The sequence below is a fragment of the Clupea harengus genome, chromosome 15 (assembly GCF_900700415.2).
Source record: "Clupea harengus chromosome 15, Ch_v2.0.2, whole genome shotgun sequence".
NCBI classification, from domain to species: domain Eukaryota; kingdom Metazoa; phylum Chordata; class Actinopteri; order Clupeiformes; family Clupeidae; genus Clupea; species Clupea harengus.
In genome coordinates this window covers 16,249,171-16,272,386 of record NC_045166.1, presented here as the reverse complement: position 1 = coordinate 16,272,386, position 23,216 = coordinate 16,249,171, and the positions used below count along the sequence as shown (strand labels likewise).

Below are 23,216 nucleotides of genomic sequence, written 5' to 3'. Positions count from 1 at the left end.
TCGCATCCAACAGCACAACTTATCCCGGGCATTTGAACTTTCTGTGGGTTGTGACCGACGCACAGCTAGACTACTGTGTCCGTGTTGGACACAAATATGGCGGCGCTTAGACACACGTCACATGGTATCCATGAATTGTAGTTGCTGAGCTCTCATTCACCGACGAGCACCACACCTGGCAGACCATAGACATATATGTCTATGTGGCAGACTACAGTGTTTGGGTGCACCGTTTTAATGTACCCGTGTAGAACGTTGCGTCGCATTAGTTCTGCTTTTGGCGCTCGGGTGTAAAATCATAATTTTTGTATTTGGTCAGCACGGGGTGGCCACAGGGGTGGCCAGGGACATGTCTACAGGGGCACGGGCCACCCCAGGCCTCCATGTAGAACCGCCACTGACAGTATCAAAGCGTCAGGAAAAAACTGAGGTAATTAAACGCTTACATCAGTACCTCAATTTACAATCCCAGTCCAATTGTTTCTTTTTTGTTTTTTTTGCTTAAGAGCGGTGAGGACCACTCTCTCGGCATTGGGTGAGCAAGCATCTCTCAAGCAAGAGGAATTTTTTTCTTCCTGTGCCAGTGAGGACCAGAGAGGACCAGCTATGTAGTTTGAGAAGAATGGTCAATTTATAAGATTGCAATAACTAATAACATAATTTGATGGGACTTGAAATGGTGTTTTGATGTAAATTCTGAGCAGATATGTTAATCTGGGTGTCGACCAACACAGCTGAGAACTGTTGCGCAATTTGGACGTGCTAGACTGCGGATGTAAGCAGGGTGCGATTTGTTTTTTTTTTTTTTCATGAAAAAACAAACAATAAATAGGCCTAATTCTTTTCAAGCTAACGGTATGCCCTATTAGGTTACATTTTGAACAGTTGAACATTTAATGCAAACTAAAACTAAACTGCTCCGATTCGTTTAATTTTGCCCTTGTTTTACAGTATTTAGCTGGCTATGCTAATTTCCGTGTATGTAATATTGTTATGTATACAATGTATTTATGTGCATGGGGACGTTCGCGAATTCCGAGAATGCCGACAGTTTGGGTCAGGTGAACGTTAGTGCCAGCGATGTAGGCTATAAGTGTAAGAAAACTCTGTCACAACCTGCCTGTTTTTTCATTGTTTTTTCAATAATTTAGGGTTGTCCCCCCCCAGGGTTGTCCCCCCCGTTATATAGCTGTAGTCTAAAAGTCCCATAAGATTTATCATTAACAAATCAGGTTATCATACCAAGGTTTTGCTGCAAACTATAAACAGGGGGAAATAATTTGACCTCGTGATTTCTATTTTTCATCCGTCAGTGTAAAGAACAGGTAATAATCCAGGTCGCTTTGCCAGTGCCATACCCTGGTTCGCACCGGGTACAAGAAAGGCGTTCATCGTGGCCATTGACCTGATGGTGTACTCTACTCTAAATGTGGTGCGACGTAATGTGGATATGTGTAAAACTAATTTCAGATCCTTAATTTTATTGTGTCTCTGCTCGGTGACCGAGTTATTGAATCGTCGTCTTCTCATTTTCTTTTACAATGAAGCATGAGGAGAATCAAGTTCACAACTTAGGTGTGGTTCAAACAGGTAAGGTAATCAAAAGGTCCAAAGTAATCGAAAGGTCTAAGGGTCAAAATCAGTGTTGTATAGTAACGAAGTAGAAATACTTCGTTACTGTACTTAAGACGTTTTTTTGGATATCTGTACTTTACTTTACTACTTATATTTCTGTTTACTTTTACTTTTACTTCGCTACATTTTGCAAAGAAAACGGATACTTTTACTCCGATACATTTCCCCTGAAACCTTCGTTACTCGTTACAAAATCAAATCATCTTTAGAAAAAAAAATTATCATGAGAGTGAAGAGACCAACGTCGGGGACTGTGGTAGAACACAGACTGCAAGCAGGTTTGGCGAATCAGTGGTCCTAGCGCCCGTTAATGCGTTATTGACCGTTACCATGGAAACACCTATGAGCGTGAACCACACAGGCCAAAGTTAACATTGAGCGGTGGGGCACTTTCAGATGTTCCCCACGAAATCTGCCTGGCAACTAGACTGGAATAATGCAAAAACCGCGAGACCTGTACCCTGTGACTAAGAGAAAAAAAACAGTCAGATCAAAATCAGACAGATCAATGCCAGTAACGTTACTGCTAGTTAGCTATCGCTAGTTTTCGAGTATTTGGGAAGTGTTTTAATTCAGCCTACAATGAATAATGTAGACTAGTTGTTGAGGGTGCAAATTTAGTACATTGTCGTTGGAAAATAAATTAGAAATTAAACGTTTGGGGCCACACAAAAGGATTAAGCCATTCACAAGAAACACGATGGGACAGCAGAGACTGAACGCCCTCTCCATGCTTTCCATTGAAAACCCGTTTGTTCATGGACTGGTGGATTTTAACAGCAAAGTCATCGAGAGGTTTGCTCAAGCAAAGAACCACCGCGCCAACTTCCTATTTAAGTGATATGCATTGGTGAGTCAAACCCTTTTTTTTTTTTTTGGAGCTGATGGATGTATCAATGCAATCTGCAAGGACATCATCTTTTTTACAAAGTTTTGTTCATTTAGCAGCATGTTTTGTTGCTGTTATTTGTTTAAGTTGTGCCTTTCGCTTCATATTGTATGCCACACGTGTGCCACAAGCTTAATAAATTAGTCAAGTTATTTGAGCTATGTGTCTGTCTAATATTTTTACTTTGTTGCAATAATTTTACTTTAATGCTGTATTGTAGGCAACATCTTTGTGTTGCGCTGACCGCTGAAGCATGTGAAATGTATTTGAAATAGGTTTTCTGCTCCCTGCTGGCAACTCAATGCAGCCCATAACACATCGTACTGGTTTACTGCTTATAATAATCAGCTACCTCTAGTTTTTTGACGGTGACATGAAGTCATACAAAATTGCCCCAACAGAAATTTCAGGCTAAAATCGCCACTGCTCCAGATCAAGGCAAAATGGACTGCAATATACAGTGAAAGGATATATCCAAAACATTAAGATCAACAACGAAGGGGACACAACAATAATCGAAGCAAAAAACACACAGGTCTCAATCAAAACATTTGAAACCCCACGACCTCTTCATTAAATGCCACCAGCACAACCTTGTAGACTAATCATGTTCTTTCACCGCTGGGTAAGATCTGTATATAATATTTCAAGCTAGCTAATAACCTACAAAGATGATTTATTCTTATTCTTTATTCCATCTCTGGCGAAGTATCTAGCTAGTTAGCTAGGATGGTGTCAATCTACACTACAGTAACGTAGCAGTGTGGAGCAAAATAGCTGCTAGTAACGTCATTGTTCAAGGGATGTGTGTGCATGTTGCTGAAAGTATTTCACAGTCACTGTACAGATAACTTGCTTGTAAAACTGATGATCCTGATGTAATGCTATGGCTTTGTATCAGATCGCCAGGTTATTGCTCTCAGGTTGTGCCTTATGCATACCTTGGGATACTCAGGAGCCTATTCACAAAATGTTACAAAGATTAAAATTAAAAAATTCATAATGGCTTTTTGGGACCTTTTGTTTGAGGATGAACTAAAAAATGTTCAGTTTCAAGTAATGACTGGGTTGTTACTTTCGGTGCTGCTTTAGTATTGCCTATTGTGTTAAAATTGTGTTCAAATAAGGCCCAGTTTATAAGTATGCTCATTCTAGTCGGAATAAACTTCATAATTCTCAAAATTCTGACCCTTTGCTTTTTTATTAAGAGCATTTACTTGTACTTTTACTTTCAATACTTAAGTACATTTAATATCAGAAAATTACTTTTGATACTTAAGTACAGTAAAGATCAGATACTTTAAGACTTTTACTCAAATAGTATTCTAAAAGGTTACTTTTACTTTTACTTGAGTCATTTTCTAGTAAGGTATCTTTACTTTTACTCAAGTATGGCTTTTGGGTACTTTATACACCACTGGTCAAAATATAGGTGTCTGTGTATAATTCACTGGAGGACGTTTATGAGTTTCTGAATAGCCTATGGTCCAAATCTTAATGTGCATCGTTGTGATCTATGTGCTACAATCTCACAGACAAAGTTTCCTATTGTTCACATCTGATGCTTTTAACAATGGACAGATGCATTTCTTTCTATAAAGCCCAAAGGATTTTGATGAGATGAGGGGTACATCATGACCCAATGGCAGTTCTAGCCAGCGTGTAGTCAGGTTCTCTATCTCCTTGTCCAAACTGAATGTGGATCTTCCTGTCAATTGCTGCAAAACATAAAATAAAACAGGCATGATAAATAAAACATGATTTATGATTACACTGGAATTGACCAACATAGTCCGCACTTTGTAGGATATACATGTATAAATAATCTCACTGGATGGGATACTGTTTTAGCCAACGTGATCTCCAAAACCTGTTCGTACATATGTATACGAAAATCTTGAAGATACAAATTCGTAACAATACTTACTAAATCAAGAGAAATTTTGGTAGTCTGTCTCCGCCATATTCCGCCATATTGGATTTTTTTTAATCTCCCATCCACTTCCATTGTACCAAAATGTTTGTAATAACTTGTGTTCTGCGTCATGAAATGCAGTTTTTCTGTTATATTCTTACAATTTAACATTGATTTCTCGTTAAAAATGCAATCATAACAAGTTTATTTTACATCGTTTGACTTCACGAAGTGTGTTTCTTCTGTCTCAGTCATATTGGAGTTTTTGAGTTCCCCATCCAATTGCAATGTATCAAAATGTAGGTAAAAACCTGTGTTCTGCTTCCTGAAATACAGTTTTTCTGTTATATTCTTACAATTAACATTGATTTTCTCGTTAAAAATGCAATCATAACACATTTATTTTACATCGTTAGACTTCACGAAGTATGTTTAATCACCATTCACATTGAATGGGGTGACGTCATCCGTTTCGTTGTACCAAAATATGTGTAATTAATTGTGTTCTGCTTCATGAAATGCTGTTTTTCTGTTATATTCTTACAATTTAACATTGATTTCTCGGTAAAAATGCAATCATAACACGTTTATTTGACATCGTTAGACTTCACAAAGTTTGTTTAAGATCAGCATTCACTTTGAATGGGGTGACGTCATCAGTGGTTTGTTTGACCTTTTCTGCTTAGATTTTTTTTAAACTTACCGAGAAGTAGACACTGCACACTGTAAACCTCGTTATTGTAGCTGAAGAATACGTCTGAGGGGATTTGCGAGGTGTATGGGCCCATAGACATATATAGATATATGTCTATGTATGGGCCAGCTATGTTAGCTGTGTGATTGGTTGTTGACCTGTCAATCTCACTATAAACGTTTCCGTAACCACCATAGACAGACGCCCCATTGACTTGCTAGCGACGTACAAGCGTCATCGCCATTTTGTACAGGTAAAGACTGGCCTGTACCGAGGAGGAGGAGGAGGAGCTGTGTGTTTTTCTGAATAAAAAACACTATAGCGTTTACATTTCTCACCCGATTTCACTGAGTCCTTTTTCACTGAGGTTTATGGTCTACGTGAAGTAGCAGAAAAAGTTTTGTCTCCATGTTACTTAGAATCTCGATAGTAAGCTATAATCGTCATGGATACTGTATATACATACATGCATGTCTATGATAATCGCTGCTAGACGCTCACTGTTTTTCATTCACTTGGAAATACTGAAAACATTTTCGAAAGCCTGTCTGGTGGTGTAATGGCAAAAGCAAAGTATGTGGCATGGTAAAAGACACGTCTCCGAAGCACCAGCGGCCGCACCTCCGGCACGAGGAGCACCAGAAGCCGCATCTGCGGCAGCAGCACCTGCATCAGGGCCTCGTCGGCCATCACCAGCTTCCTCTTCTCATTCACAAAGGTACTTGAATGAGTCTGTTAGAGAGGTTGTTGCCGAACTCTGTCCGCTATTGAGGGTTCTTTGAACAAACGTGCCTGAATAAAACATTCTGAAGAAAATGTGAACATGTGTGCATTTATTCTTATCAACATTATTTACCTCTTGGTATAGTTGGTGAATCAGCTCCCGTCTTCTCAGCGCAGTGATGTGTGTGTTCCAGCCAGCTGGGATGGGAGGGTGGTTATCTTGGTCCATGCACATTTCATCTTCTCCTAGCGCTATGCCATGGCTTAGACAGATGTTGTGTAGCACACAACAGGCTAGGATGATCTGGCAAACCTTTTCGGGGTCATATAGCAGTCTCCCTCGCGATGCATCCAAACATCGTCACCTTCCCTTCAGCATGTCTATGCTGCGCTCCACTACTGACCGCGCACGGGCATGTGCTGTATTGAAGTGGGCTTCCTAGGCTGTCTGAGTGTGCGCAATCAGGGTGAGAAGCCATTGGGAACCCTGTTTTACGCAGGAAATCCTCTTTCACATTTCGCTGTTCCTGGGCACTGTATGGAAATGTAATACATTTCGGACATAGAGGGATAATACCGCGAAGAACATCGGGCAAAATTCTGCTTAAAGATGACTGGGATATACCCAACTGGTCTCCAATTTCCCGTTGGAACGTTCCTGTAGCCAGGAACCCAAGAACAGACAAAACCTGAACCTGAACGGGTATGGCCTGGTTGCATCAGGTGCGTCTCTGTAGATGAGGGCCCATTTGGGCACAAAGCTCTAGCAGAGCCGTTCTTGGCAAGCGGTACCTGCTTATCAGCCATACATTATCCTGCGCGATCACGAAAAACCCTTTCTCTCCTTATTGCGCGGTTGGCAATATCCTCTAACAACACCAATGCAGCCATATCTCCTACTGAAAACGAAGTCACTATCAGGCTTTTTATAGGCTATAAATTGAGCGAAATGTTTTACACGTGTGGAATTAAAATGAATACCTATTAGATGTGAATTTCATTCATGTATGAATTTTTCAAATTGTTTAATTGATCTTATTGAGCGAAACATTCATTTGGCCTTTTATCATTAGCCCTAATGGTCACCTGATGATGGTGGTGACGATGATGATGATGAAACTGCGTGTCGGCGCTCGGAGAGTTCCGAATCCCTGCAGTACTCAAGTATTGCCACAAGGAAATGTACTTAAGCGAACTAGAACCAGACGTAGAGATACATCCTTTTCCAAATCTGTTAATCTGTTTTATAAATCTGTACTTTGACGTGGATTTGATCGCACAAACACTCTAAGGTCAAATCTGTGCGTAAGTACGTTTTATAAATGAGGCCCTTGGTATAAGATTTATCATTAAGAAATCAGGTTATGTTACTTTTAGACTACAGCTATGTAATAGCAACGTTAAGGCTACAATATTAACAAATGTTCAATCCAGTGTTTCTCAGATTATATTGAGCTACCCGAACCGAGACCGAGACTGACCCGGAACACAAGCGCTGTCCAGAGTTCTGAAATCCTCATTGACGTGCAAAGTTCCTTACATCCGCAGTCTAGCACGTCCAAATTGCGCAACAGTTCTCAGCCGTTGGTTTTACACACCCAGATTAATCTACCTGCTCAGAATTTACATCACCACACCATTTCAAATCCCATCAAATTATAGTATTAGTTATTGCAATCTTATAAATTGACCATTCTTCTCAAACTACATAGCTGGTCCTCTCTGGTCCTCACTGGCACAGGAAGAAAAAAAATCCCCTTAAAGTGTGCTTGCGTGAGAGATGCTTGCTCGCCCAATGCCGAGATCACCACTCTTAAGCAAAAAACAAAAAAGAAACAATTGGACTGGGATTGTAAATTGAGGTACTGATGTAACCATTTAATTACCTCCGTTTTTTCGTGATGCTTTGTTACTGTAGCAAGCTTAGTGTGGAAGGCAACGTGAGGCCCCATAGGCTATACAGCACAGGCCCAGGAATGCCGTTTATCACCAAACACACAGAGACCTCATAACACAACGGCAACACCAGAACACCCTATCATTTTTTACTGATAGGCTAAACTGTAAAACCTGCGGTGCTTTGCTGGTTGCCAGTTAAGATCTCATTTTCACCATGTTTTTTTACTTTGTTCTCACTGTGGCACTCTGAGATTCATGTGAATATAGAGTGCGTTATAAATTAAATGAATCATCATCATCATAATCATTTTCCTCGTGATATCCAACAAAAATAGCAAAACTAGTTTCTGTTCCCATCTATTGCTCCTGAGCAGGGCAGGGCCTATGTCTTCAATATGACATTTTTTGTGAAGTTGCAACAAAACACTGAAAACAAATGTAGGATTTGAAGTTCTAGTTTTATTATTTCTCTGCATACTTGTTGACTTTTAAACCATCAAGTCAGCACAATATGGGGAAACACAACAACAGATGTTAGATGTCGATGCTGTTACAGAAAAACATCTCAGTTATCACTGCTACACTACTGGGGAAAGTACCCATTGAACAATCTCACACCCTTGAGATATTATGGAATATTATCTCCAATGGATCAAGATTCGTCTCTCTCAACAGCCAGTTCTGCCAAGACAGGCCCACAAGGACACGCAAACCGGACTTTGTAGTCCCGGCACTTTTGTTTGGGGCCGTTCTTGCATACGAAACCAGTTGCTGGAGAGAAGCTATACAGGGAGGAAAGGGGATAAAGATATGTGTCAGTTATCATGCTTATATTCAGTGCCTGCTAAAATGCATCCTATCGTACTATATCATGATGAACTTCCATTTCTATGTTTTGCTCTCCTGTTTAGGCAAAAACAACTATCTCCATCAAATGGGTTGTCGGTTTTTCAACTCACAGACCATTTGAAGGCCCATCTCTTCTGAGATATATTTTACTTAATACATCTATACTCACCTTCTTGCTAACATACTGCATGCAGTGCAAGTGGATATAGATGAAAGTATGTGCTAAAAAAATAGCCATAACTATAAAGAAAACTGAGAATTGCCAGTCCCTTACTGGAGGAAGTCTTGGCCAGTCACGGTGGCAGGAGTGTCTGTGTCCACAGTCCTGCTCTCAATGGCGTTTGGATTGGCACAGATCTCACCAGGGTTCTCCTTCCGCAGGGTCTTCAGCAGCTCCCAGTCACCAGTAGCGGAGGGATTGTCACGATCATACCACTTTGTCCAGCACACTGCAAGTCAGCACAATAAAAAAAAGACAAGTCTGATTTCAAATTCAAATATTCTTCATTGACATGATTGGGATGAACATATGTTTGATGCTTAACAAACAATGTTTAATAATTATCCTTAACCTTTGTCCTCCAGTCCATGTGCAAAACCTTTAAGGGTTTGTGTTTCATAGTGTTAAGATGGTAAAGGTCACATGGTAGGGAAAGCACTGACTGACATAGGCCGAGCTTCAGTGATGTCACTAGCTGTGGCCAATTGGTAAAAGTACAGCTGCCTTTGCATCATGGCACACAATTAGGTTAGGCCCTGCTCTGCATGTGAGCACATAAAAGGTCTGATTTGAACTGATGAGATCAGTTGGATTCAAATGAATCGTTTAAAATCAAATTCAGATTTGCGTTATTGGTATGGTCCGGATGAAACTATGTTCAAAACACAAAGATTGTTCAGTGGAGTTAACAAAAATCTCCACTAAACATGACATAACAGGATATAAAATGGGCTAAACATGTTAAGTTCTGCAATTCTTGCAAAAGGTTGTTGATATTTTAGCTCAACAGACAATCAAATTACACCACTCCCTTCCAATGTTCTGGAGCAATGTGTTGATTGGCTGAAATAGTGCTTTTGTTGGTCCAATCCACTTTGTACATTTACATACCCAGACACTAGAGCTTGTTTTGAGTGCACACAGAGGACCGTGAAGGAGCAATTTGCTGAATTTGACAATAATTGTATTGGATTAGAATCGGGGACTGAACCTTTAGCTGCGAGTAATAGAGAATTGTTTACAGGTTCACATACGTTTCTGGTTGCCACAGAATGGAGGGTAGCAGACAAAACGGACTTTGTAGTCCCGGCAGAAGCATTTCTCCTGATCTGCGTTCTTACAGATGAGGCCAGTGATGTGATCGTTCCTGTGCCAAATATAAAACACCATTAACATCCAACAAACTGTTACTGAGTCATTATGTATGATCTTGTAAGTGTAACTTAATAAAGGTCCACTGTGTAACACTGTAATTACAATCATGTGCCACCTACTGAAATTATATAATTAACTATTTAACATTTTGAGATCATACCCTAGCTAATAAAGTGTCGACCAGCATGACAAGTCTCACAGATAGAATACATGAATGAGCTGATCTCGTAGAAATGCTAAGGTTATGGCATGTGCCCTACATTCAATTTCAATTCAATTTAATTGATTTACACAGCGCTGTTAACAATTGATATTGAGCCCAATGCCTGAGGTCAGTAAACCATTCCGTGTGGGGCATACTAAGAAAATGATTGTTATATTTTTGAATACATAATAGCTGTACACTCACGCATAAAACACATTGCCTGCATCCGCCAGGCTGATGCCATCCACAGTTGCCACCTCGATGGCGGTGGGGTTGGGGCACATGTTCTTGGGGTAGTACTTCTTCAGCTTACTGATAGTCTCCCAGTCTCCAGTTCCCGTTGGGTTGTCACAGTCCATCCAGTCTGTCCAGCACTCTAATAGATAATAAATAGCACAATGATGCAAATGGACATTGCATATCTTGTAAATGTTTTACATACTGTGTACAGACACTCATACATACGGTATAAAAACAAACATCTCAAATGCACACACTGTTAGATCAGTGACTGTAGCAGATTGCCCTGCACGCCTGCGCTGAGATCTGTTTCGCACACATTTCGTGAGTACAGTTTAGTTAGCTGAAGATCACCTGAGTCATCATATCAGCTAGTTCGCTTGATCATCTATCTTAGCGGAAGATGTTGGACTACATTTCCACTTAACTTTCCTTCAGGTGCAAGTATGTGCGCGTCACTGACGAACTGGACGTTTGTGTCTGTTGGATGAACAAATTCCATACTGTAAAAACGTACTAATTGTATTTCTGACTACTTCAAATGCATTTTAGGCTAAATGTTAATGGTGTGCACTCGGTATGTAAAACCTGTTTAAAATGTGTCAACTTCGTTTTATTATTTACAACCTGAGCAAGAGGATTCCATTTCAAATGCCATGTTGCACATTAGAATGGTAGCACTGTTATATATTCCTGACTACAAAAAAAAGGTACTGTTTGGTAGAATCTGTATTGTGTTACAGCGTTTTATCTGTACATAGCATTTGTGTTATATATGCAAACCAATGTATCATTTATTGCCTTTCCGCTAGACAACAAGCATACAAATCGCCTCTGTATTATGCTCGCTACGCCTGATATAAACCCTGTGCATTACTGTGCTGCCTGAATCCTTAAAGTAAACCCGTAAACGCCATTCTGACTCCAGAGGTGTTCTTACCGACACACCAGGGCGACACAACAATACCCGGACCTCACCTTTAGTCCTTTTTATTCAGTTACTATTTTTTTTTTTTTTTTTCACACACACACAGGTATTCTGAATGTGTAAGCACTTACTGATGCTTGCCATGCATCCAGGTTTAGTGCAGAAGGCTGTTAAGAGAAAAAGAAATTCATGTCAGTAGAAACTTATTTGAATTTAAACAGTACAATGAGTGGCGTTGGAAAACATAGAAGTAAGCTTATGGTGTACTGCTTTTATTTGAAGTATGTTACGTATTTGAGTGACCCATAAATGTGAAATTAATGTGTAAAAACAACACAGTAGGTCAACATCAGCATGACTCCACTGCAGACCAACTTGCTTCCAGGCATAGATCACACCATGGCAGTGCACACATACGTACGCTCAGGCGGAGCTGGTCTTGTTGCCAAAGAAACAGCAGCCAAAGCACACACCACCTGGAACCAAACAAAAGGAACATCACCTGAGGTTGAACACACCACTCAGTGTGGGACATCAGCAGTTTCCCAAAAACAAGACAGTGTTGTCTTCACCAATACCTGGTCAGATAACAAGGAGTCTGTTTGACCTGCTGTGTTCACATTGACACATTTTGGGATGGTGTGCTGTATTCAGATAATTTTTTTAATGCACAGCATTATATCAGTGGGGCAATGTTGACTAAATTTGACACAGCAGTGAGAAATGCTCTATTTTTCCAAACCAAAATCGCCTTTTGTAAAGTAGGCTAAATCAAATTCAGAATATGCTCTCCGTGCTTTAAACAGTGCTCTTACTTGATTGGTGTAAAGAACAAAATAAGAGCTGGCATTAAAATAAATACATTTCTACAGATGTAATGCCAGGAAAACGGAAGAAGGAATCGCATACCAGCAGGATCATGGTGAAAGGCCTATTCCAGACTTTCCCTGGATAGGGACAATGTTTAGGATGTTAAGAGTTGCAAATCTGTGACTGACTTTTCCATTATGTGGAAAACATGTTTACCTAGATCATATACATGATGTTTGAAAACAAAAAACACAACTAGCAGTAAAACATAGCCACTATATGATATCTCTTGTCATATATATATATATATATAAAAAAAATACCAGTAAATGCAGAGTAACAAAATGTTAGAGTATAACTATGCTTCGACCCTGCACTTACATACCTTTAATTTAGTTCATGCAGTATATTCTGTCCTCACTTACCTGTTTTTGTCTCAAACAAGTTGTATGCACAGGCACTACCCAAGATACTCGTGATGACGTGATACTAAGTTCTGTGAAATAGTCTAGCTCATGGTCTTTTTATATGCTGCAGATGTCACAGGGTGAATTGGTAGTGAGTTGGGCCCAGCTGTTGCCCATACCAGTGATTGGCCTTGGCAGTGAGTGAGACCCAGCTGTTGCCCATTCCAGTGATTGGTAGAGCATGATAGGGATAGGTTGAATCCTCTTTTGTTTGGTGTGCGGGAGGTTGGTGGTACAGGTTGGCACTCTGTCCGTCTGCATGTGTGCTGGTTTTATGTGTCCTGTCTGTGTGTGCCTGCTGGTTCCACGGGAGAGAGTGGTGGCTGTATTCCCGGTTCATGATTGGGATGAGGAGGCAGTGACAGCTGGTAGTGATGGCGAAATGAAGCTTCATGAACCTTCAAAGCTTTCCAGCCAAACGTGTTGAAAAAAGGTTCACTACTCGAAGCTTCGTTCGCTCTCTAGTGACACCTGCTGGTCAATAAAAATACGGTGTAGGAAAGATTTGAAAAAAACGTACCTCGATCAACTAAAATTTCGTTATATGAGAATACAATGACAATAAAGGCTTTCTTTTTCTATTCTTTCTTCTAATAATTGTTTGACATACAGTTGAAGAGTTCTATTGTGGCACAACAGTTAGCGACTTTGCCTTTTGTGCGGGCCAATTGAGGTTCGATTAATCCGATGCTTTGGATAAAAAACGCCTGCTAATTATCTTTACTCTCTTCTGTATGCTGTTGGAACAAAGGGTAGTTAAAGTGCTTTTGGAATACTGGTCAGTACTTTTGTAAAACCAAGGGTAGTGAGTGCTTTTGGACAACTGGTCAGTGAAAGTGCAGGGCAGTGAAAAGGGGGCGAAAGTGCTTTGTGCAACTTTCACTTCCTAACTGGCTCCATAACCCTATCTCAAATAATCTATACTACTAATAACAGCAAACAATCTAAATCTCCAACTACTGCCAAATCTCCAACTATCACTTAATCTCCAACAATCGCTAAATATCCAACTATCGCTACGTCTCCAACCACTGACAACAACCACGAATACGAGATGGGACTAGAAGCTTCCCGCCATAAGTGAACCAACGAACCACTTGGTGAAGCACTTGATTCAAATGAGGCTTCGGACGTCACCAGTGACGTAATTTCGGCAAAACGATACAAGCCTCGATACGCTCCGTCTGGAAGTGCTTCACTTTCGCGACACACGCTTCGAAGCCCCGGTGTCATTTGTAACATCACCAGTGGCGGCTCCTGAAAAAATTCTCAGGGGGGGCAATTTTTTTGTTAATGATTAAGGGCGACCCACTCGGTAAGTACCTTAAGCAGGACAATTGTATCTATTTGTTGTGAGCTGATTAACTCATACAGCAATACCTTTTTGTCCAGTAGATGGCAGCACACAACAGAAAGATTTCCCCTCTAGCTACATAAGTTACAGGTGGAAAGCTATGGAAAAAAGTTGCATCCATGAGCCTTCAAAAGAAAAAGTGAGGTGGCGCCACAATAAATTGTCCCACTTGTTCATTATTCACATTACCAAAATGTTGTATGATGTAACATAGCTTAACAGGACACATGATGTGTCCTGTAACAACATAAAGAAGGGGGCAACATAAGTCAAAACCAACAATATTTATTGACTAATCTTTACAAAAGCAAAATAAGTTATGGCATAGAAAATAGTGCAAGTAGCATGCATGGAGTGAACAATCTCAAAGACAGACAGACAGTCAGACAGAGAGGGAGAGAAAGAGTAAAATAGACAGACAGACTACATTACTTGTACTGAAACTTTGCCCGTCTCTCTTTCAGTGCGGCAAAGCGGTCAATGACTCTCTCGTGGAAATCAGGCATTTTAAGGACAAGTTCCCTCTCCATGGAAAGCATGGCCAGTGCATTCATACGTTCCTGGTGTCAGGGAATTTTTCACCCTTTACCAGGACTGTATTAAACCTCAGAATTAAGACTCACAACCAAGAATATAATCAATAACAGACATTTACTCTGGCCCAGAGGAGTGTAGTGGTTTCAGACAGCTCTTCAACCATACACTGCCCCTCTTACAAAATGTCTGCTTCTTTATTCACAGAAGATGTTCACAGTTCAAACATGACACTCCCAGTTTACTATTTTAACATCTCGTCTTTGGTTCCCAGAGATAAGAATCTTTACCTAAAACCCCCTAACCCAAACTCAAGATGAGTTCACATAAACACATGGCCTCCTAATTCAGTCCTAACCTAAACATTTTATGACAGCTCTGAGTTTAACATCCCTGAGTTCCAAAACCCCCCCTTTCTCACAGACTCAGCATTCCTCTCAGAACAAAGAAACAGCTGAGACTTCCATTTAACAAACTAATAACAAACTACAACATATATAATGATAATAATTATATAGCATATTTCTTTCACACCTGGCCCATTGAAATTCGCAGGAATGTCTTAATTCTCTTCAAGGTTGAAAAACATCTCTCAGCTTCAGCTGTTGTCATGGGAGTAGTTATGAGGATTTGCAACAGTGCGTTCCCTCACGACCGCTAGCATACACTCAAGTAGCTCGTTTTGAACCGTCTTTGATGTTCCCTTGAAAACTGTAGCATTTTTAAGATGCTCATCAAATACTTCGTCCAACTGTGCCACCAAGTCGACCAATCCAAGAAAAATACCAGGGTTGGTGGAGCCCTTCGTTTCATCCTTGCCTCGTAGGGCCAACTCAAAAACACCACAAAATTTGACACATTGGATGAGCCGGTTTAAGATGTGTCGGTTCTTGTTCACCTCATCATTGTGGCGGTGTACTGCTAGCCTGTATCCCTCATCCAGTTGAGTGGCAATGTTCACCCTCCCAAAACCACAGAACTTCAGACAACTGTCTATGTGTAGCTTCGCCTGCTCATGTTTTTTTTACCTTTTCGGACAGATGGTGCATGTCCTTAACTCCGGTTGTTGTCCATGCAGTGCTGTCTGTCATGGAGCCTTTTGGGGTGGAAAAGGAGGCAGGGATAGCAAAAGACTGTGTTAGCCACTTCACAGCCTGCTAGCCACGATTTCCTTTGGTACCAATTCTTTGAAAATCCTCGGGTGTAGGATTTCCCCTTCTTTGTAGCTACCTGTTTAATCGTTATTTTTGGTATTGTTGCCAATTTGTCTTCATTGTTACGCCGACCGAAAGGAGTCTCTTTCAAAGAAAGAATTGAATTGCTGCTGTTGCACTCATAGACATATATACATAGACGCCCCGTTGGCCCTTGGCTCGCGTGTCAACTCGCCGCCATCTTGGGGAGGTGATGACTGGCCAGTAAACACACGCAAGTGAATGGGGGAGCTCCTGCTTTTCTGGATAAAAAGCACTATAGCGTTTACATTTCTCAACCGATTTCATTGATTCGTTTATATATTGAATGGTTTATGATCTACGAGGAATAAAAAAAAAAGTTTTGTCTCCATGTTACTTAGAATCTTGATAGTAAGGCTATAAATCGCCACAGGCCACGGAGGGCAAAGAAAACAATGCATGGTCTTGGTCATGCTTATATCAAATTGTGTATATGTACAAAAATGTGTATATTTGAATGTGTGTATTTCACTGCTATAAAAATATAGAAAGCAGGTGTTTGATGGTTGTTTACATTAGCCTCATCTGTCAGTAGTTTGAGTATGCTATGCTAGGCTATTTGCAGATTCTGTTCCGTTTTTCTCAATGATGGTCAAATTCAATATTAGTAGTTAAAGAAGCACTATTTCGATCATTTAGATTTCGTTTCAGTATTTCAAAGTGAATGAGCTGTGGGAGCACAAGAACAGTGAGCGTCTAGCAGCGATTATTATAGACATATGATGTATGTACATATGCCTGTGGCGATTTATAGCCTTACTATCAAGATTCTTAGTAACATGGAGACAAAACTTTTGTTTTTATTCCTCGTAGATCATAAACCATTCAATATATACACGAACCAATGAAATCGATTGAGAAATGTAAACGCTATAGTGCTTTTTATCCAGAAAAGCAGGAGCTCCCCCATTCACTTGCATGTGTTTACTGGCCAGTCATCACCTCTCCGAGATGGCGGCGAGTTGGCACGTCGCAGCAACGTTCTGAAGCAGACAATGGGGCGTCTATGTATATATGTCTATGGTTGCACTGGCCATCTCGACAGAATATGCCTTTGTCGAAGCTGTATGACGTACTTATACGCTTTTACGTCGATTACTTATGACAAGACCAGGAGGGGCGAGCCCTCTCGGAAGCCATAGAGAATGCATTGAGAGCTCTGTTTTGTGAAAACATGGGTTAACATGGGAGTCAATGGGAGAGGTCTGGGGCGAATTTCATTTCGCCCCAAATCGCCCCAGAAGGGGCGGGGCCATTTGAAGCACGACTTTAGGCTGACTGAATGACTGTTACATGATTCGACAATGACATACAGAGGCAGATCAGACAGCCTAGTGGTAGAATCCGACCGAAAATCGTCATTTACGCGACTTACAAGGATATTGCGTTTATACATCAGTTTTTTTTTCTTTTTTTTCCCCTAGGCAGTGCGTCGCCCCAATCGCCCTTATGGACAAGCCACCCCTGAACATCACTAACAGCTGGGCAGATCGGCGACGACGGGGCTATACACCACGCAACTGGAGCTAAGCTCCCAACAGTAAGGAACGTGTCCCCTGTTGGTGTCTAGTCTCTTTTTGTTTTGCCTCTCGTTGCTATCAGCACTGAAGGCTGTGCACTCCTCAGGCTTCTCTGCTGTGCTGTCCACCGGATCTACTGCCGGATTCCTTCTTCCCTGGTCGATGACGCGGAACAGTGTGTCTGTCTCCTTGCTGGTTTGGCTAGGTTCCAGAGTGGGTCTTGGTAATAGTTTGCAGTGCCCAAGTATTTTAGAGTGCAGTGGAGTGCCTTCACTTTTCCCTTGCAGTGCCCTAGGTAGACTGTCTGCATTGCCTGATTGTTTGAAGTTGTAAATGTTTACCACGGGTGTTCTGCTCCGGTCCCAAGCTTATGCCTTCCCCCATTGACAAAGGGAGGGAAGTTCTTTGCCCCATTAGAGCTGAGTAGGGGAGGGGTGTGGGAGACCCTATATATGTGGCTCGGTGCGGGCAATAATAGATACATTTATTTACAATAAACTGTCCTGGTCTTCTGTGTGGAGTAGGGTGTGGAGAGGTCGTATATCCACCTGTGTCGGGTGGAGTTCAAGGGTCTCAAGCAAACCTGTGACACAGACAAACCCACATCCACACACACACACATACACACTAAAGTCTATTCCTGATTGGGTGCTTGCTACAGGGAAATTGTGAGACCTCCCCAATTGTCTGTAAGGTACTGCCTGTACATTTCTGAAAAAGCTGGATATCATACTTCAGGGTTTTCCTGTTTTGCAGGTATTGTTCACAAAGGACTGTAAGACTAAATCAATCCATATCAAAACAAATGCATAGGGCTGTGTATTGGACTTGGGCTTGACTTTGTCCTCCTCACAAATGGCTGTGTTGGGTTTCTGCACTCAGGTGTTGGGAGGACCCTGCACAGCTCACGTCTCTTTCACTGATTAGAGAGGACCAACAAAAGAAGAAAGATCACACAAAAGGAGGTTGTGCTGATCCTCCCAGTAGATAGAGCTATTACGCCTACTGTGTCTCTTTACTTAATGTTTCCTAAAGGAGAGAACCAGCTACTGCAGGGGTTCCCAACCTTTTCTACTCCGAGGCCCACCTTTTCGTATTTGTAACAGGTCAGGGCCCAACAGACACCCCGCTTATTTTAGCTAATCTATATTCCATTCTTATTAAGCGATTGTTATGTGTCACAAAGCGCAACATCAGCACCTGCTACAGGTGGGAGCCTAGATATTATTACAAAAAAATCTTCCTCTAGAAATTGCAATCAAAATTGTATTGTGCACCAGAAAACAACATAAAACCGCACAGAGCATTTTCAGTCAAAAGGGATTCATTATCCAAAAGAGTTTTGAAACAAAGGAACTGAATTGCATTAGGCCTAGGCCTATTTGTGCACAGCAAACAAGCAAGGAAATAAAACCAGAATAGACCCAAAATATAGCATGCACTCAAAACAAGTGATGAAACATGCAAACAAGACCACTCAGCTAGGCCTAATTAAAATAGGTGATGCTTCAGACATGCAAACAAATAGGTTAAAATAATGTTCAAATAAATGGGTTCAAATAGGTCAATATAATGATTCAAATATTTGAAATAATGATAGTAGTTTAGTAGTTTTCGGTAGTATGACATTACCAGTGCTGTCATTCTTTCACTGAAGCAGAATCAGTAGGCATGAATTAGGAATCATGCTGCTTAAAATCTTCACCGGGATGCATGGTACATATCCACATGCTAAATAGAATGTGAATGAGAAAACACACATACACACACACACTCACAAACTCACACACTCACACATACACAGACGCACACACTTACTATCACAAACTCACACACACACATAAACACACTCACACACACTCACAATCTCACACTCACACATACACACACACACACATACAGGTGGTGATTCGCCGGCGGCCACTGTTCTACACGGTGAACCTGCGCCTGCCCAGTATATTCCTGATGGTGATGGACTTGGTGGGCTTCAGCCTGCCGCCGGACAGCGGAGAGAGAGTCTCCTTCAGGATCACACTGCTGCTGGGATACTCCGTCTTCCTCATCATCGTCTCCGACACGCTCCCCGCCACTGCCATTGGGACACCTCTTATGGGTAAACCTCTTTGTGGAGTTTATTTTGGTATTCACACTTTATTTGAATTACTGTGTCCTGGAGTAGTGTGTACCTCATAGGTAAACCTGAAGTACATTTTTGAAGATCTTAATTAACATTGTATTTGATTCCAGTGTTCAGGAGTAGTGTGTACCTCACAGGTAAACCTCCCATTGAGTGAGGAAGCCATGAGTAAAAGGTTATTCAGGTAACAGTGTAGTTAAAGTGACTCTTTAATGGGGAAGTGGTTATTCAGGTAACAGTGTAGTTAAAGTGACTCTTTAATGGGGAAGTGGTTATTCAGGTTACAGTGTAGTTAAAGTGACTCTTTAATGGGGAAGTGGTTATTCAGGTTACAGTGTATATAGTGACCATTTATCCTGTGTCTCTTCGTTAGTCACGTTGTTGGCGTTGACTGGGGGTTCTTGGACGCTTGTGGTGTGAAAATAAATGAAATCCAAAGCGGTCCAAGTACAGTTCCAAGTGGTTGGTTTATTATCAAAATGGATGGTACAACTTGTGGTTAGTAAATAAATCAATAAATAAAGTTTCAGAGCACAAAGAGCAGCGAGGCCTATCCTCCAGCAAAATAATCAGACAGCAAGGTCAAAAGCTGTGTGCTCCTAGTCAGCCTTTTGACCTGTAGAGGGCACAAATTCTCAGAAAGTATAAACAAATGCAAGCATTAAAATAACGTATAAAATAAATACAGAAATGGCTCCTACAGTGTAGTTAAAGTGACTCTTTAATGGGGAAGTGGTTATTCAGGTTACAGTGTAGTTAAAGTGACTCTTTAATGGGGAAGTGTATTTCAGGCACACCTCCAACGGACAACACACGTGCAGTTTGTTTCAGATTGTAAATAAAAGCAGTCATCATAAAATCCCAGGTGTGTATTTTGTGGTGTGTCTAGTATGAAATTCTTCCACTTTTATCCAAAGCGATAAACCATTCTCCCGTTTATTCCTCTTCTTTCCTTTTTTCTATTTATTTAACCTTTATTTAACCAGGAGAAAAAAAACCATTGAGATTAAGAATCTCTTTTTCAAGGGAGACCTGGGCAAGACAGGCAGCAGCATACATACAAACATAGTTACAGACAGAAACACAAAAGAAGACAACATTTAGGAGTTAGTGTCGTAGCCAGGTACATTAAAAACATTTACATCTTAAAGAGTCTGCCTCAATTTTTTTCATTTTGAGTTTAAAAGCATTAAGCGAGATGAACTAATTTAGTTTCAAGACCTTTTGCAAGATATTCCATGCCGAGGGAGCAGAATACACAAAAGCCCTCATTCCTATTTCCGTACGGGCATTTGGGACAGTTAGCATAAAACAGTCCTGCAAACGCAAAGAGTAGTTGCCGGCACTTTTCTGCTTGATTAGGACACATAGGTAGTATGGGAGCAGACCAAGTATTGCCTTATATATAAAAGAGTACCAGTGACAGAGCCTACGAGTGGCCAGAGCAGGCCATCCTACCCGAGAGTATAGCTCACAGTGGTGAGTCAGAGCTTTACAGTTTGTAATGAACATCAAGGAAGCATGGTATGCTGTGTCAACCTTATGAAGACACTGAGCAGAGGTGTGCATGTACAATAGGTCACCATAATCTAGCACAGATAAAAAAGTGGCGGCAACAAGTTTCTTTTTTACATTAAAAGAAAAGCACAACTTGTTTTGAAAATAAAAATCCAGTTTTAGCCTCAGCTTTTTCACCAGGTACAGAACATGTGGCTTAAAAGTGAGGGAGTCATCAATCAAAATACCCAGGTATTTATAAGAGTTTACAATCTCTATATCACTTCCCTCAAGAGTGACAACAGAAAGGATATTTTTAGGCCTGTTGGTGTGTTGGTAAACAACATACATTTAGTTTTTTTCTGCATTTAGGACGAGTTTCAGCTGAAGTAAGGTATTTTGGAAAACAATAAAAGCATTCTGCAAGTATTCAGTGGCCTTTGCAAGAGTTGACGCACAGCAGTATATAACAGTGTCATCAGCATAAAAATGAAAATTTGCATCTGACACGTTTTGACCCAGATTATTAATATAAATAGTGAATAAAAGGACCTAATACAGAGCCCTGTGGAACACCCTTGTAGATAGATGCAATATCGGAACATAAATCATCATGTTTAATGCACTGAGACCTATTACTAAGGTAGTTTGAAAACCAAGCGAGTTAAGGAGTCTAAGTTTTAAAACATCAGGATCAACTGTGTCGAACGCTTTGGACAGATCAATAAAGAGTGATACACAATGTTGTTTCTTGTCCAGTGCAACAGAAATGTCATTTACCACCTTCAGTGCAGCTGTAATGGTACTGTGTTTTTTCCTAAAACCTGATTGATATGTAGACAAAATGTCACTTGTGTATAGAAACTCCTTTAATTGAACACTCACAAGAGTTTCAAGAGTTTTAGCAAGTACCGATAAATTAGATATTGGCCTATAGTTGTTTAAAATATGGGGTCACAAAGCCTCCCACTGTACCCACCACCACACCTGCGACGTGTCCCGAGACCACAGCCGCAGCCTTGGCCTGCCCGTGCGTACACATACACACACACGCATGCACACACACACACAAACACATGCACACACACATAAAGTACAAGGAAGACCACTTTACACTCGAGGGCTTCATCTGTCAAAGTTATTGTTGTTATATCTTTTACGCACCTCAACTCTAAGGTGTGGTTTATCCAGCATCCAGCAATCTACTGAGAAAAACTTAGTTTTTAACTGTAGAAGCAATAATGTCACACTATGTATTTCCTGTAGATAAAGCTGAAATGTGACTAATACGTATGTGTAAACATTGTAAATATGATGTTTGGTGTTCACCCAGACCACTACAGAATTGAGTGGTTTGGATGAGTATTTACTGTAAAATATGTGAAATTTAAAAAATCTAAAAAGTAAAACGAAAGTAAATACTGGTCCCAATGTGTATTAAATACATTTGATAATAATATAATTATATCTAATAAATACTATGAAATAAATTCAGTTTGCATCAAGACACTGGAGATATTGTGGAGCATGCTCACAGAATCCAGGTGGAAAATACGTTTTTCACGGCTAACTGGTCTGACAGTAATAACTTTGTAAATAAATCGTTTCATCCTGGATTATCCTGGTTCACCATCATCAATCAACAGTGCAACCTTTGCTTGTGAACTCTGACCTCGGTCATACAATTAGCTTTGGTTCTGTTCCCATGTAGGGGTGTGAGCCTTGTCACTGTCCTAGTGTAAATTTGCACACACAGGGGCAGAGGCATTAACACGTTGGCGCCCGTTACACATTAGAACAGACTGCATGTGGCAAAAAAACTGAATATGCCTGCTGCAGGAGCACAGAATGACAAGTTGCGCTCGTTGACTTCATGGGGAAAGTGGGAGTTTAGAGGAAACTGATGGGAAAAGCACAAGGAGTGACTGATTAGGTATTCCATTTTGAGCTGCAAGGGACAGCACTTTCACAAGGTTTTCCACCTTTTAAAAGCAGGTGTAAAACGTGAAATGAAAAGGCACAGCGTTGCGTTCTCTGCGGACTGGCCAAGCCACTGGGCTCTCTAACGTCCGTAACATCTGGCCATCAGTCACAGTCAGAAAATCAGAACCCTCAACACATACTTGCCGCTGTTGTGGTGAAAATGTGCACACTCAGTCAGAGTTGACAAATAAACAAAAAGTGCAGATCTTGCTTGTAAACCCTGACCTCGGTCATACACACTCCACAGATGATCCTACCACTGATTCAGTTCCCATTGAGGGGTGTGAGCCTTGCCACTGCTGTGGTGTAAATTTGCACACTCAGTCA

The 23,216-nt window shown here is 40.9% G+C and overlaps 1 protein-coding gene across 1 annotated transcript; it reads right to left on the bottom strand.

Annotated features, from left to right (window-relative positions):
* Positions 1-8,201: 8,201 nt before the first annotated feature.
* Positions 8,202-12,668, bottom strand: LOC105899511 (cartilage intermediate layer protein 2-like). Its single transcript, XM_031581960.1, has 8 exons — positions 12,588-12,668; positions 12,262-12,299; positions 11,774-11,828; positions 11,484-11,519; positions 10,389-10,560; positions 9,859-9,971; positions 8,879-9,053; positions 8,202-8,537 (listed from the first exon to the last, which is right to left on the bottom strand). The coding sequence occupies exons 2-8, from the start codon at positions 12,271-12,273 to the stop codon at positions 8,408-8,410; spliced, it is 693 nt and encodes a 230-aa protein (XP_031437820.1). The 5' UTR covers positions 12,274-12,299; positions 12,588-12,668; the 3' UTR covers positions 8,202-8,407.
* Positions 12,669-23,216: the final 10,548 nt, after the last annotated feature.

Coding starts and splice junctions, on each gene's coding strand:
- LOC105899511 (XM_031581960.1), bottom strand. Junction 10,561..11,483: donor TGGATGCATGGCAAGCATCA/GTAAGTGCTTAC, acceptor ATTATCTATTAG/AGTGCTGGACAGACTGGATG. Junction 9,054..9,858: donor ATTCTGTGGCAACCAGAAAC/GTATGTGAACCT, acceptor GCTGACTTGCAG/TGTGCTGGACAAAGTGGTAT.